The 15,061-nt window shown below is 41.7% G+C and overlaps 1 protein-coding gene across 3 annotated transcripts in view; it reads right to left on the bottom strand.

Moving 5' to 3' along the window:
* Window positions 1–11,144: 11,144 nt before the first annotated feature.
* The window catches only part of ADGRD1 (adhesion G protein-coupled receptor D1), a 417,296-nt gene continuing 413,379 nt past the window's right edge, over window positions 11,145–15,061 (bottom strand). For all 3 annotated transcript variants that reach the window (XM_083150233.1, XM_083150230.1, XM_083150227.1), the window contains 2 exons: window positions 14,832–14,924; window positions 11,145–12,992 (listed from right to left, as the gene is read on the bottom strand). In XM_083150233.1, coding sequence (XP_083006359.1) covers window positions 12,897–12,992; window positions 14,832–14,924 — 189 coding nt within the window. In that variant the 3' untranslated portion in view covers window positions 11,145–12,896. The remainder of the gene's footprint in view (window positions 12,993–14,831; window positions 14,925–15,061) is intronic.

The raw sequence follows: 15,061 nt of genomic DNA on the forward strand, positions 1-15,061 counted from the left end.
CAAGGTCAACATGTGTTTAGGCTGACAGGTCAATAGGTCACAACCTATCCCCATGTCGACCTAACAGTGTCAACCCAATGCTTGTCGACCAACTTGCTGTAGACCAATGACCGTATCCTGGTTACCATTAGTGATACAGTTACAGCTGAACCACACTGTCTGCATTCCGACTATGTCAACATTTCAGTATCGACATAATACAGCAAACACATCGATATGCTCACCACTAATATAATACCTTTACAAGTCAAAATGATGAATAATATTTGAGTTGTTAAAATGACCTTTTCTCATTTGCAATATAGGGGGGAAATTTACTAAAGGAAATTTGTAAAAAAATAGGTGTATTTGTATCCAGAAATACACTTATTTTTGACATTTACTATCCCGAAAATACGGCAATTCGTATTCGTATTGATGTACTATCAATACGAATACGAATTGCCGTATTTTCGTGATAGTAAATGTAAAAAATAAGTGTATTTCTGGATACAAATACACCTATTTTTTTTTACAAATTTCCTTTAGTAAATTTCCCCCATAATGTCTGGGAATTCTACAAAGTACAGTAAAATAGCGTAGCAGCTACAGTATTTCATTGGCCTCTATGTTTTCTTTAAATCTAGAAGAAAATTCACATTTCCCCTTACTGCATTGAGCACAAAACGTTTTATCAATATTTACTTTGTTTAGCATGGCTAAATAATTTTATTATCCACCTATGGAATTTATGTGTCATTTTTAGTTTACATTTAACTAAAATAAATTGTTGCACATGCAAGTCACAAAGGTGATGTGTCAGGCCAAGTGGAGAAGTTGCCCTAGGCTTCCACTTATCAATTTATAGAATGTAATCTATATAAAGGAATGTAGCAAAGCTGATTGATTGAAAAGCCTGTATTTGCCCAACTCCACTTATTGGCCAGTGGAATATTTTGCACCTCACAAGTGCTATCATGTGGGCTTAAAAACCCATGCACATCCTTGTTTGTAATATGGGGTTCAACTGCAAAAAAACCTGACACGACAAGAGTATTGGTGCTGCAAAATGACACTATTGTGATTTTGTAAATGACCCTAGTTGTCAGGAGCAACACGGGAAGGAAGACGGAAATCCAGATAGGGAATGAGAGCTGACTGAATGCTAAAAAATGTTTTACAGTGTATATAGTGATATTCCAAACTGAGTTGCAGGATAAATATATTTTAAGGGTCATAATTGCAAGTTTGTATTTTAAACCAGTAAACATTATACATTTCTTGTAAGGAGACAGCTAGTAATTAGTCTTCTTGTGGAGATGTGTAACTGTTTTGGCATTTTACTTTTATATAATTTCAAACATACAATGATTTCACATGTTTTCTAACAACCTCAGTAGGTAAAATTACATTAATACATTAATATCTTTATAATACATACATTGCATACAAAATTGTACAGGTCATAGTAAATAAGAGAAGCATGTAATTTCTTTTGGTCACTTAGTGCATCAATAATTCAATAGTCCCTTGACAAAGGAGTTAAGTTTACTCTCATAATTTACAGTTAAAAGCAAACAGTTCAAAAATGCATTTTTAAAACTCAAAGGATACTAAATCATACCTCCAAACTTTTGTCCTTCTGACATCAGGTCCTGCCGCGCCAAAGGCACAGCTGTCCTGAAAAGTGGGCAGCGCTAAGGAGTGGGTGGGCGTGGTCTCTGAAAGAGGGGTGTGGCCTTTCAACACAACACCATTTATCATCATTTTCAGGGGCGTGCCCAGTGCTCCAGTAACCACTGGTCAGCCCTTGGCTTCCTCCCTGCACTCCTTCCCTCCCTGCACTGAAGAAATAATCAGCGATAATCAGCTCCCCCCAACAAGCCACGCCCCCGCTACCTTCCCCTGGTAATACTTACTAGCACCCGGGGTTTGGCTTTTGCAGCACTGCCGGTCTTTTGCGGCTTCCTGATTCTGTGACACATGGTGCTGTAAAACGAGCTACCAATTTGTAGCTATGCTTTACAACACTGGGGGTTACAGGAGCAGTGCATAGCATCAATGACCATAGAAGACAGGATTTTTTGACAATACTAGGTGCGCAATTAAATACACAGTGCAGCTTAACAGTACACCAAAAAGGCACACATCCAATAGATTGCCTCAGAAGATATAACAGACAAAAACAAAGTGGTGACTAGTATATAGCGCTCTGTGTATAACCAACAGATATGAGAAATGGAGTTTTTTTTATATCACCATTTTTAGATACATTCTTTGTCAAGTATCCACGGTCAGGGTAACCTGTAATGATATACACCCCTACACACGGATAGTGTGACAAGGTTGACAAACAGAATACACTAATAGTGCAGGTTAACCTTGATTAAAAGAAGATTTTAATACAGATCCACACTTACAATCTGTAGACAATAAAAACAGCATGGGTGGTATTCCACAGGGGCAAAAACAGCACGGCAAGATGAATAGATGCAGGTCCAGCTTTATCCAATAAGTCTCCCGTCCGGAACAGGGGCTCAGCGGCACTCGGTACTCTGTGATGGCCAGTGACTGTCTTTATCCTCCGGGGCACCTCCTGATAATACACACAACGCGTTTCAGATCAGTCCTTCCTCAGGAGTGTAAATTTCAGAGGGGATAAGACCCTCTTCAATAGTCCTGCAATTAGCAATGTCCAGGTGTGCATCAGCCGCTACAAGGGCTGTGCTGTCATATCCGGCGGAAACAAGATGGCCATGCGTGTCACGGTTTATATTCTATGGAAAGCGGAAATGAATTCTTCCGTGCGCTTCACTTGTACTCCCGCCACCACTATTTCTAGATGTTGTATGTATTAGTGCTACCGCCATCTTGCTTTCGCTTCTGGGCACTTTAATAATAAACATTTCAAACAAAAAAACTATTTCCTTTGCGGTTCAAAAATGTCAGTACATATATAAAATTTCCATAAAAACATGAAACTAAAAAAGTGTGATTATAACAGGATGTAAGCGACCATGTTTTAGGTCAAGAACGGTTTGAGTTCGAACTCACCGTTGAGTCCCTGTGGAACCAGGGTCCCCAAACGGTGAATCCACCTCATCTCCGCCCTTGAAAGTCGATTTTCCATGTCATTAGATCTCCAATTTGGGGAGATCTGGTCAATCCCCCAAAAATTGGTTATCCTACACGGATTACAGGCATGAACATTTTTAAAATGGGCAGACACAGTGTGTGTCATTAAACCTTTTTTAATATTATACACATGCTCTGCAAGTCGGGCTTTCATCTGTCGGAATGTCTACCCCACATATGCCAGCCCGCACTCGCATTGCAGAACATATATAACTCCTTTGGTATGACAAGTTATGAAATTATGGATTTTGTAGGTTTTTCCCCCAATAGTGAAATCTATATTCTTTTTGACATCAGATTTCACTGTTTTGCACATTAGGCATGTGCCACAGCGATGAAACCCATTTGTTCTTGTACTTTTTCTTATCGCTGTTTCAGATGAGTTCTTCACTAGATGATTCCGTAGAGTGGGGGCTCTTCTATATATAAACTGGGGGACCTCAGGTAATATTTTACCTAACACTGGATCTTTGTGTAGTAATTTCCAATTTGATTTGAAAAATTTTTCAATAGATTTATATTTGGAGTTATATTGGCTAATAAAGGCAAATTTGTATCTGTCATTATCTTTTTTATTGTTTTGTTCTGCACTTTTTTCTTTCAATAATTCAGATCTCGTTATTGTATGAATTCGAGATCTAGAGTTTTGTAATGCTTTTTCACAATAACCCTTTGATGTCAAACGTAGTGTGACTTCATCTAACTGTGAATCACAGATTACCTTATCTGTACAGTTACGTTTTATTCTGGCAAACTGCCCGAAAGGTATAGCATTAAGCCAATTTCTGTGATGTTAACTCTCTATGTTGATAAAACTATTGGAGTCCGTTGGCTTACGGTAGGTCTTGGTTTTTATTTGGAGGAGGGGTGTATATCATTACAGGTTACCCTGATCGTGGATACTTGACAAAGAATGTATCTAAAAATGGTGATATAATAAAACTCCATTTCTCATATATGTTGGTTATACACAGAGCGCTATATACTAGTCACCACTTTGTTTTTGTCTGTAGCATCAATGACCGACAGGTGAGGGATCAGTTTGTGTGTCCATCGTACACACACAGCTGATTATTCTAGCCCCTTTCCTGCACTGCTTTCTTTTGCTAGGGGCAGAGAAAGCTGTGCTGAAGTCCCAATTTGTGTGTGAGCCCAGTGAATTCGATAACTTAACCTGGCAATATCACAGGGCTTAATTCCTTTCTTTTTAAACATTTGTTTTTTTTTGTAAATTTGCCCAGATCGCATTTCCTATTAAGCAATAGAAATACGATCTTTTTATGAAAACATGGTTTAGAGCAGTTTTTCACGAAAACTACTCCAATACGGGTGATACTAAAATAATGCAAAATGGGTATTAGTAAAAATAATTTTAACAAATCGACCCCTAACTTTCCAATCCACCCATGGAAGAATTATTATTAGTCACAGAAACTTGCCTGTCCAGATTTTGAGTACAGTTCAGTCACTGAAGCAGGGACTCCTCCTCAATATTTGGCACATACTGGGGGTGATTCTCTAACACAGAAATGCAGTAAAAACCCAATTATCTGGGTTTTTACCGCATTTCAGTATGCTCTAACCCCCCTCCGCAGTGCCAGCGCTGCGGAGGGAATCACCAGCAAAAGCTGGGGATTCCCTGCAGAAGCCTATGGACTTCTTACCGCAGCGCTGTTTGAGGGATCCGTCACGGATCCCTCCCAGCATGTCCTGCGGCCGGCGCCGTCACTCTGCGCATGCGCAGATGGACTCCCAGGTCACAGACCCAGAAGTCCAGCTCCGGCACCGCATCGCAAGGGACAGCTCTTATCGCAAGAGCTGCCCCTTGCGTTAATAACCTCATATATTACAGCATATGCCGTTATTAACAGGTTGACAGGTTCATGCACACATCTGCTCCATTGAGGTGTATGCATGGGGGGAGTGTGCTATGCCGCAATCAGTGTGAACACTGTATAAGAAGAACACATTTCTAACTGTTACCTCAGTTCTTTTACAGAGCCAGCTCTCAGGTGAGAACTCCTCCCCTCACTCATATCCCTGCCTGTTTTTGCCACCACCTTTTTACTAGTCGCATATGCTCTAACATGCAATTAGTAACACAAAGGAAAGCTGTTGCAATAATTGCTGTCCTTTACGATGCGGCGCTATACCTGCACATCCGGGTCAGTGACGGCCCCAGCCACAGGGGGATGGATCCTTCTGACAGCGCTGCGGAGAGAAGCCCATAGGATTCTATAGGGTATCACCAGCAAAAGCTGGTGATACCCTCTGCAGTGCTGCCCTGGCATGCAGGCTTTAGAGCAGGGGTGGCCAAACCGGTCCTCGAGATCTACCAACGGTCCATGTTTTTCAGATCACCTAGCTGGTGCACAGCTGTAGTCAATACCAACTGTCACATTTTCAAACCTGCTGCATTCTTTCCTACTCTAGATCCACAGGTTGCCTGGAAAACATGCACCGTTGGTAGATCTTGAGGACAGGTTTGGCCACCCCTGCTTTAGAGCATGCGAAAATGCGGTAAAAACCCGATAACGGGAGATTTACCTTTTTTTTGCTTTAGAGCATCTCCCCCATGGTGAGAGCTCAGTAGTCTCGGTCTCTCACCAAAGTTACCTTAAAACTTGTGTCCCTAAGAATTCACAGCTATAGAGCTTTCTCGCAAGTTCTGTCCTGCATGCAATTATTGATACATCCGTGCACTGTATTCAATTATCGCAATGCGGACTGGGGCTATTTTATCACATCCACGTATGAGATGCGGAATGTGAAAAATGTGCCCTGTATTAACTAAAAAATAATTTTTCTTTTGTTTATTTTTTAAATGTGATGTACTAGGTTTACTATACAGTATATCACTGTTTAATATACTAAAGCGGATAATGAAATAAATCAAATGCAGTGGGATATTCTGTGTACAATCTCAGTTTATTGGATCACTCTTCAGACTCATCATACAGCTCTGTGTTAAGCAAGTGAGTATAGCCTCAAATTACAGCGAAAGCCATAAATTACTGTACATCACACATGGAAAAAGAAGAATACATCGGACATCCATAGCACATCAATGCCCAGAGTCACTATTCTACCACTCATTTTACTCTTATCATATAATACATAGAGGCATACAGTATGCTTATTTGTGTTTATTTTTAGGGGCTATGCCTTGGTTCAGTTGCACATCTACACATGAGACTGTGGGAGCTGCCATATTGAGAAATAATTCACATTGTTGACAGCCACTATGTCTACATTGATAAAGTCGACAACATAATGCTGGCATTTGTTATGTCAACATCATACATGTCGACACCTGGGAAATGTTGACATGGTCAGAATAAAATGTCAATTTGAGCATTTGCATTAAGGTTAGGTTTAGGGATTAGGATTACCAGGTTTGGGATCATTTGGTCTACAGCAAATTGGTCAACAAGCATTAGGTCAACACCGTTAGGTCGACATGGGGAAAGGTCGACATGGGGAAAGGTCGACATGGGACAAGGTCAACATGTGTTTAGGCTGACAGGTCAATAGGTCACAACCTATCCCCATGTCGACCTAACAGTGTCAACCCAATGCTTGTCGACCAACTTGCTGTAGACCAATGACCGTATCCTGGTTACCATTAGTGATACAGTTACAGCTGAACCACACTGTCTGCATTCTGACTATGTCAACATTTCAGTATCGACATAATACAGCAAACACATCGATATGCTCACCACTAATATAATACCTTTACAAGTCAAAATGATGAATAATATTTGAGTTGTTAAAATGACCTTTTCTCATTTGCAATATAGGGGGGAAATTTACTAAAGGAAATTTGTAAAAAAATAGGTGTATTTGTATCCAGAAATACACTTATTTTTGACATTTACTATCCCGAAAATACGGCAATTCGTATTCGTATTGATGTACTATCAATACGAATACGAATTGCCGTATTGTCGTGATAGTAAATGTAAAAAATAAGTGTATTTCTGGATACAAATACACCTATTTTTTTTTACAAATTTCCTTTAGTAAATTTCCCCCATAATGTCTGGGAATTCTACAAAGTACAGTAAAATAGCGTAGCAGCTACAGTATTTCATTGGCCTCTATGTTTTCTTTAAATCTAGAAGAAAATTCACATTTCCCCTTACTGCATTGAGCACAAAACGTTTTATCAATATTTACTTTGTTTAGCATGGCTAAATAATTTTATTCTCCACCTATGGAATTTATGTGTCATTTTTAGTTTACATTTAACTAAAATAAATTGTTGCACATGCAAGTCACAAAGGTGATGTGTCAGGCCAAGTGGAGAAGTTGCCCTAGGCTTCCACTTATCAATTTATAGAATGTAATCTATATAAAGGAATGTAGCAAAGCTGATTGATTGAAAAGCCTGTATTTGCCCAACTCCACTTATTGGCCAGTGGAATATTTTGCACCTCACAAGTGCTATCATGTGGGCTTAAAAACCCATGCACATCCTTGTTTGTAATATGGGGTTCAACTGCAAAAAAACCTGACACGACAAGAGTATTGGTGCTGCAAAATGACACTATTGTGATTTTGTAAATGACCCTAGTTGTCAGGAGCAACACGGGAAGGAAGACGGAAATCCAGATAGGGAATGAGAGCTGACTGAATGCTAAAAAATGTTTTACAGTGTATATAGTGATATTCCAAACTGAGTTGCAGGATAAATATATTTTAAGGGTCATAATTGCAAGTTTGTATTTTAAACCAGTAAACATTATACATTTCTTGTAATGAGACAGCTAGTAATTAGTCTTCTTGTGGAGATGTGTAACTGTTTTGGCATTTTACTTTTATATAATTTCAAACATACAATGATTTCACATGTTTTCTAACAACCTCAGTAGGTAAAATTACATTAATACATTAATATCTTTATAATACATACATTGCATACAAAATTGTACAGGTCATAGTAAATAAGAGAAGCATGTAATTTTTTTTGGTCACTTAGTGCATCAATAATTCAATAGTCCCTTGACAAAGGAGTTAAGTTTACTCTCATAATTTACAGTTAAAAGCAAACAGTTCAAAAATGCATTTTTAAAACTCAAAGGATACTAAATCATACCTCCAAACTTTTGTCCTTCTGACATCAGGTCCTGCCGCGCCAAAGGCACAGCTGTCCTGAAAAGTGGGCAGCGCTAAGGAGTGGGTGGGCGTGGTCTCTGAAAGAGGGGTGTGGCCTTTCAACACAACACCATTTATCATCATTTTCAGGGGCGTGCCCAGTGCTCCAGTAACCACTGGTCAGCCCTTGGCTTCCTCCCTGCACTCCTTCCCTCCCTGCACTGAAGAAATAATCAGCGATAATCAGCTCCCCCCAAACCCTCACCCCCACTGTAGGACATTGCCAGCCTTGGGAGGGACAGCGGGACAGTTTCCAAATAGCGGAACTGTCCCGCTGTAATGGGGACATTTGAGTGGTACTGTCTGACTAAATACTGTATGCATTTATTCCCTCTAAATACGTCCTCACATTTTATGATTAGATGTACTCCTAACTCCAAAGGAAACTGCAGTATACCTGCTAAAAATCTGCATTTAGGAATGGAATTGGGAGAACTGGAAAGAGCTAGAACACAAACATACTGTATTAATTGAAGGGGAAACAAAAACAAGAAAGTTATGGAATTCATACGCAATATACTTAAATTATATTATAAAGTGATCTAATGTGAGCTTCTTCTACAAACATTGCTATGGGGTTCAAATTTACAGTACCTAAATAACATACGTGATTCACACAGATAAATTAACATTTACAAGAATAATCTATGATTCTATGCACTATAAGACATTCTAGGCAGGAAAAGGCAGACTTATAATCAGGTAAATATGGCACTTCTATGGTCTCGATTTGATATGACATCAGTGGATGATACATCACAAGATATGAACATAATTTTTTTTTTGTTGTACATAATTTATGCTATTTTGTCTCACTTCAAAGTCTATGATTTAAAGACATTATAAAAATGGTGGATGATATCAAAGCTGCAATCTCCATCAGTGAAATGGAAGGAACAATCTATTTGGTTCTACAGCGAGCAAGCCTGTATTTTGATGTAATTTGTCATATAAATATTCAAGGCCTTGGATCAGCAGTATGTGGCTGTCAGAAAAATTGCTTACCTTAAATGATTATAGATGGATCCACTGTCCAAAATGCTAATGTGTCTTTGGCTGTACAATAAATTACAATAAAGTCTGTGGGTTTACCTTTTTTTTAACCTTAATAATAAAAGAGATGGCAGTTTCAGTCTTCTTTTTAAGGACTGGTGGAATTTTAAAAGCATCAAATGGTTTTAAACAGAATAGTAATAGAAAATTGCCATTATTCACAGTAATGTACTACAGGTCCAATGTTCAAGGCCCAGTTGTAATGACAGATGCAAAACAGATGAAAAACAGAGTTGTGCATCTATGCAGATGGATGCTTTATTGAATAATACCACCAGCAATTCTTTTTATACATTTACCCATTACCGACATCTGAGATCAGAGTTTATACTAAAATTTTTGGTACTTGTTTAGTTTCACGGCAGCAGCGCACGCACACTCTAGCTATGAATCTTGGCAGCTTGCCAAACTGCCTTACTTCTCTCAGCTACGGTATCAGCGCAGCGCGTGCTTGAATTCTGGCAGCTCACCAGCTGTTTTCCATCTGTAATCTACGTTATCAGCGGCGCGAGAAGTACAGATGGGGCTGGCTTCATCTTTGCAGGGCTGGCGTTTCTAACTCGCCCCCTGGGTAACGGAGCCTGCCTCCGGTCCCTGCTGCCTCCTCCGCCGTTGCCGCCCGTCACCCTCACCACCTCCCTAACCCTGCCCGTCTCCCTGAAGCGGAGACGGGCAGGGACACGCAGCGTCCCTGCCAAGAGACTGGGGCACGCATGTGTGTGAGACGCACGCGCGGCCCTGTTCAGTGTAGCCCCTGCCACCGGCGCTCGCCAGCGGGGAGGGTCTGACGAGCCCCGGCCAAGGATGGCAGGGGCTCCATCTGTAGCGTAGTGTAGTCAGCGTAGGTAGTACTGTTTACACGAGTAGTGTAGTCATCCTATTTACTGAAAAGGCGTCTAGTTCTGAAAGCGTCTAGCGTCTTTTTCTATTCAGAATTACCGTCACTGTCAGAAACAGCATCTAGTTCTCGCGACTAAGTAAGTCAGCTTGTAGATTGAGCGGTACGCGGGTAGCGTAGTCAGTCAGCTGTTGCGTAGTCAGTCAGTAAACATAAACAGTAAACAGCGGTAAACAGTGAACGTCGTCAGTCAGCTGTTGTATTTTGTGAGAAGCAGACATATCAGACAAATGACTGCAGAGAGGCTGACTATATTTACTCTGCCTCAGAGTGAGGAGGAGGCAGTGTCTTTTCTGCAGGGGCAAAATTTCCTGCCCCAGACCTGCCCCAATGGGCACCCGATGAGGCTCTCTATTAGGGAGCGGATGTGGCGCTGCCATATCAGGGCCTGTGGCAAAAAGGTCAGTTTGAGGGCAGCACAGTGGTTTACAGGGTGCCACTTGACCTTCGTCACCCTGCTAAATACACTGGAGAGTGCTTCTTGGCGACAGTTAACACATGTCGTCATTACTGTCTCAGGTGTATGATATGGCAGGTGTGAATGTGTTCCTGAAACAACCCCACCATCCACGCCATCCCGAAACATGACGAGCGTAGCAAGAGCCGCAAGGGGAGACCCCCTTTGTTAGCGGTGTGTCGGGGTGTCTACTTGAGACGACCCCGTTGTTAGCGGTGTGCCGGGCTGTCTATTTCACTGTGGAACTACAAGTCCCTGTCGCGCACTTTGATAGCGGTGTTCCGGGGTGTCTGCTTGAGACGCCCCCGTTGTTAGCGGTGTGCCGAGCTGTCTATTTCACTGTGGAACTACAAGTCCCACAATGACCTGTCAGCGCTGGTCTGCCACGCGCGCTGCTGATAACGTAGAATACACATGTAAGGCAGCTGGCGAACTGCCAGAATTCAAACACGCGCTACGCTGATAATATAGCTGAGAGAAGTTTGGCAAGCTGCCAAGATTCATAGCTAGAGTGTGTGCGCGCAGCCGCCGTGAAACTAAACAAGTACCAAATTTTTGTATCTATAGATGCACAAAATGTGATTACAATGATAAAATTGGGTCCAAAAAGAACAGCATGTTCATAATGAGATTGTAATTGTAATAAAAGCGGCACAAATTATTATATAATGATACAGATGTGTCTTCCTGTATTGTTGTTGCGGAATACACCGCTTCCTAGCATTACCACATGCTGTGCTGAATCGCACTTGTGGGTCACCCATGTAATGTGAATGCGTACAGGATGCCTGGGTACGCAAGATGCCACGACTCACATGCGCAATGTAGCAACAACACAACAGGACACACCTTTATGCTACAAATCAAGTTTTTTGCCTAAGCTTAAATGATAAAACTGTAAATTGCCTTTTGATCTAAACTACAGATGTAGCGCCGCTCATTCAGTGCTGGGGCTTGCCAGACTGCCCCCCCCCCCCCCCCCCCCCCGTCCCAGTTACCTGTCGGTGGGGGATGGGAACCCTGAACATATCCGCTTCAGGGAGACTGGCAGGATTAGGGGGGGGGGGGGGGAATGGGGAGGTGGGGACCAAGTTGGGGACTCGCAGCAGGGACCAAGGGGGAGCTCCGTTGTAAGTGGAAGTGCACGCATCCCCTTCCGTCGGTTGGCGGGGTTGGCGGCTGGTGAATCTACCAGCCCCTGCAAGGAAGAGAGACGCTCCATCTGTACATACAGGCATAGTTTATTTAAGTGTTATTTTGGTGTAAAAACGATTAGAAGGCACCTTCGGATATGCCATGCCAGGTCAGCAGGAACTCTAGGTCTGTATGTTATTCCACAGAAGAATGTATACTGTATGTTTAGTCCCCAGTGCTTTTAAACAATTCTCCAGCTAAAAGTGAATTAAATAAATCACAATAAAATCAGTCAGATTGAGAGAGCAGTTCAGTTAAAGGAAGGCACGTTTCCCTGAATAAAAACAAATGGTCAGTAAGCGCCCACATTATTATAAGTGACCACATTATACTGTATCTCACTCATGTTTGTGGTAGGTATGACTCATAGGAGGACAGGGGAGAACTGGTATCTGTAAATATGTAAAATATGTAAAATGTAGGTAGTCAAGATGCCAGCTTATTCACAGCACTTAAGTAGAAAGAAAATGTACCCCTTTGCAATATAATGGATTACCTGTCAGTCAATAAGTGATTCATAAAAAGGCTCAAGACGGTAGGCACCAATGTGCAGATAAACATACCGTACCAATGATTTTTTTTTTTATTACAAAGTCCAAGAACTGTTGTATGTGTAAAGGATTTGGCAGGGATAGACAGGAACTCTATTTCCTAGAAGTGAAAGAAATTATAGGAAATAATCCTGCCGTGATTGGTTTTGTAATACAGTCTATTGCACAGCATAACATTACTTTTTTCATTGATGTTTTGTAGATCCGTAGTACAAGACAGTTTCTAAGGTATATTGCCACTTACTGCCAACAGTTTTTTGAAGTTGCCTCTTTATAGTAGTGCGCTTGAAGACAAATTGGTTTCTTCAGGCTACAAAAACAAAATCATCCCTGTAGTAAAACATGGTGGAAACTTCTTAGTATTATTAAAAGGGAGACGAAGGCACCCTCAGCTGCATTAGAGGAAGACAGACGGATGTACATGAAGGCCTCCAGTGATTTCTTTGTTGGCGGTAAAATCTCCTCATGATCAGACTGCAGACAAGTCAACTCTGTTGGCTGAATGGCTGCTTTTCTCCCATGTATTCATCTTGGTTGGAGATGTATTGGCTCTGTTCCCATTCATCTGAAGGTAAGCACATAAGAACATAGGATGCCAAGTCTTTTCTTAAGAAGCAGTCACTCTCTAACTAGGTATTTGATCATTGTGAATGAATATTATAACAGATATTGATGATGGAGGTATATATACTGTATTACTGACTAAAATCTAAAGCATAAATGTAACGCCTATGTGCACTGATGTTAGGGAACAGCGTAAAGAGCCTGATTCTGGTTCTATCTAATCTAAATCTCTTTGCACATGTTACATCTGCCCCACCTGCAGTGCACATGGGTTTGTCCATTAGAGAGATCATTTGCAAGTGAACCAGAATTAGGCCCAAAGTGCAATATCATCCACATATACAGTAATACCCCATTTACATTGCAACTAATTACCAGGTACAAGCCGCTTTCATCCGATAAGTAGTGCAATGTGAAAGGGGTTACCGTGTGCCGAAAACGGGTAGCAACATGGCAAAACGAACCGGTAAAAAAGTCCTTACTGGTTCGTTGCCTTGTTGCTTGGTGGTGTAAACGGGTTAAACGGGTCAACCAACCCGTTTCCTGTTCACACTATGGGGAAGGCAGCGCTTTGAGCAGCGCCAGATATAAGCACTGCCTCATCCCCCGCCGCTGATGACGCGCTAACTCTCCGCCGCGCCCCCGGATGACGTCATCGAACCGGCATTATTGCCAGTTCGCTGTGGGGATGCGAACATCCCAAAATCAAGGTTCGCGTGGGGACTGACCTAGTTTAACAATGAAACAAGAAAATCTGATAATAACATAACAAGATAGGATATCACAAATATAGAACATTATTTTTTACATTGTAAAAAATCATTAGCCGCTATAATTTTGTTTCTCAATTGTTCTATTTTATGAACATTTTGTGCTGCCTCTTTTTCACACTCATAGAAAATTACCCCTTTGTCTGAACATCTTGGGCGAGATGTATCAAACGGAAAATGCAGTAAAACCCCGGTTTTACCGCATTTTCCAATGTATCAAAAATGATACCGCATTGAAGGGTATCGCCACCTTTGGGTGGCGATACCCTATAGAAGCCTATGGACTTCTTTACGCTGCCGGCCGCCGCAAACCCGCCGCCTCACCGACCCCCCCCCCCTCTGGCTTACCTTCCTGAAGGGTCCTCCTGGACCCCGGAAGGTAAACCCCTCCTCCCCCTAGTGAAGCAGCCGGACATCCTTCAGGCTGCAGGGGGGGGAGGAGGAGGCGCCGGGGACAGCCTGCTTAGCTGGCCTCGGCGTGAGGGGAGAGCCAGGCTGCAGGGAGGTGACGGAGACCCCCCACACACCAGAGTACAGGTATCGCGGGGGGGCTCCGTCACCGCACCACGATGCCAGCCGCATATGTTAGTACATATGCGCTGGCATCGCAGCGGGGGGGGGGCGCGAAGGGCGGCGATGTATTTTAATACATCTCGCCCCTTATCTTACCAGACTGCTCCATCTGTATGACTAAATTAATGACTAAAATTTGCTGAAAATGTTCGACAAGATCCAATGACTAAAACTTGACTAAGATGAAATGAAATTTTACTAGAATGTGACATTTAAGTTTGTCAAATTTTAGGAAAGTGAGACTAATAACTAAATGAAAAACCCCTGATGAAATAAACACTGCTTCATACAGTAAGCTGGATGTCTATGAAACTTAGCAGTAGCAGCAATGTTTTTACTGACCATAAAGAACCAGCACTAAAAATCCTACTTGTAACTAACAACAACATGCAGAAAATATTATAGAACATGTATGGAAGTACGTCTGACCCCCATCATGAGACAGCATTTATTCACCCACTGGGGTCCATGCAATCCAATAATTACTGTATACTTACTACATCGGAGTTGAAAGGTTTCACATTGATGTTGCGAATGGAGCTACTTGTGAGGGACCACACCTTTGTTTTATGCTTGAAAGCAGCTCTCACCTGGAAAATAAACAGTAACGCACCCAGTGGTAAATCACTAATGTTTCATGCATCTAATTCAAAGGTTTTACATATCATGTTGTTATTATGTTCACTGTTTGGAAAGGTACCAGCTTTTCTGAAGTGCTGGAAAGTGG

Source organism: Crinia signifera, chromosome 1 (genome assembly GCF_055691185.1).
Source record: "Crinia signifera chromosome 1, ASM5569118v1, whole genome shotgun sequence".
Lineage (NCBI taxonomy): Eukaryota > Metazoa > Chordata > Amphibia > Anura > Myobatrachidae > Crinia > Crinia signifera.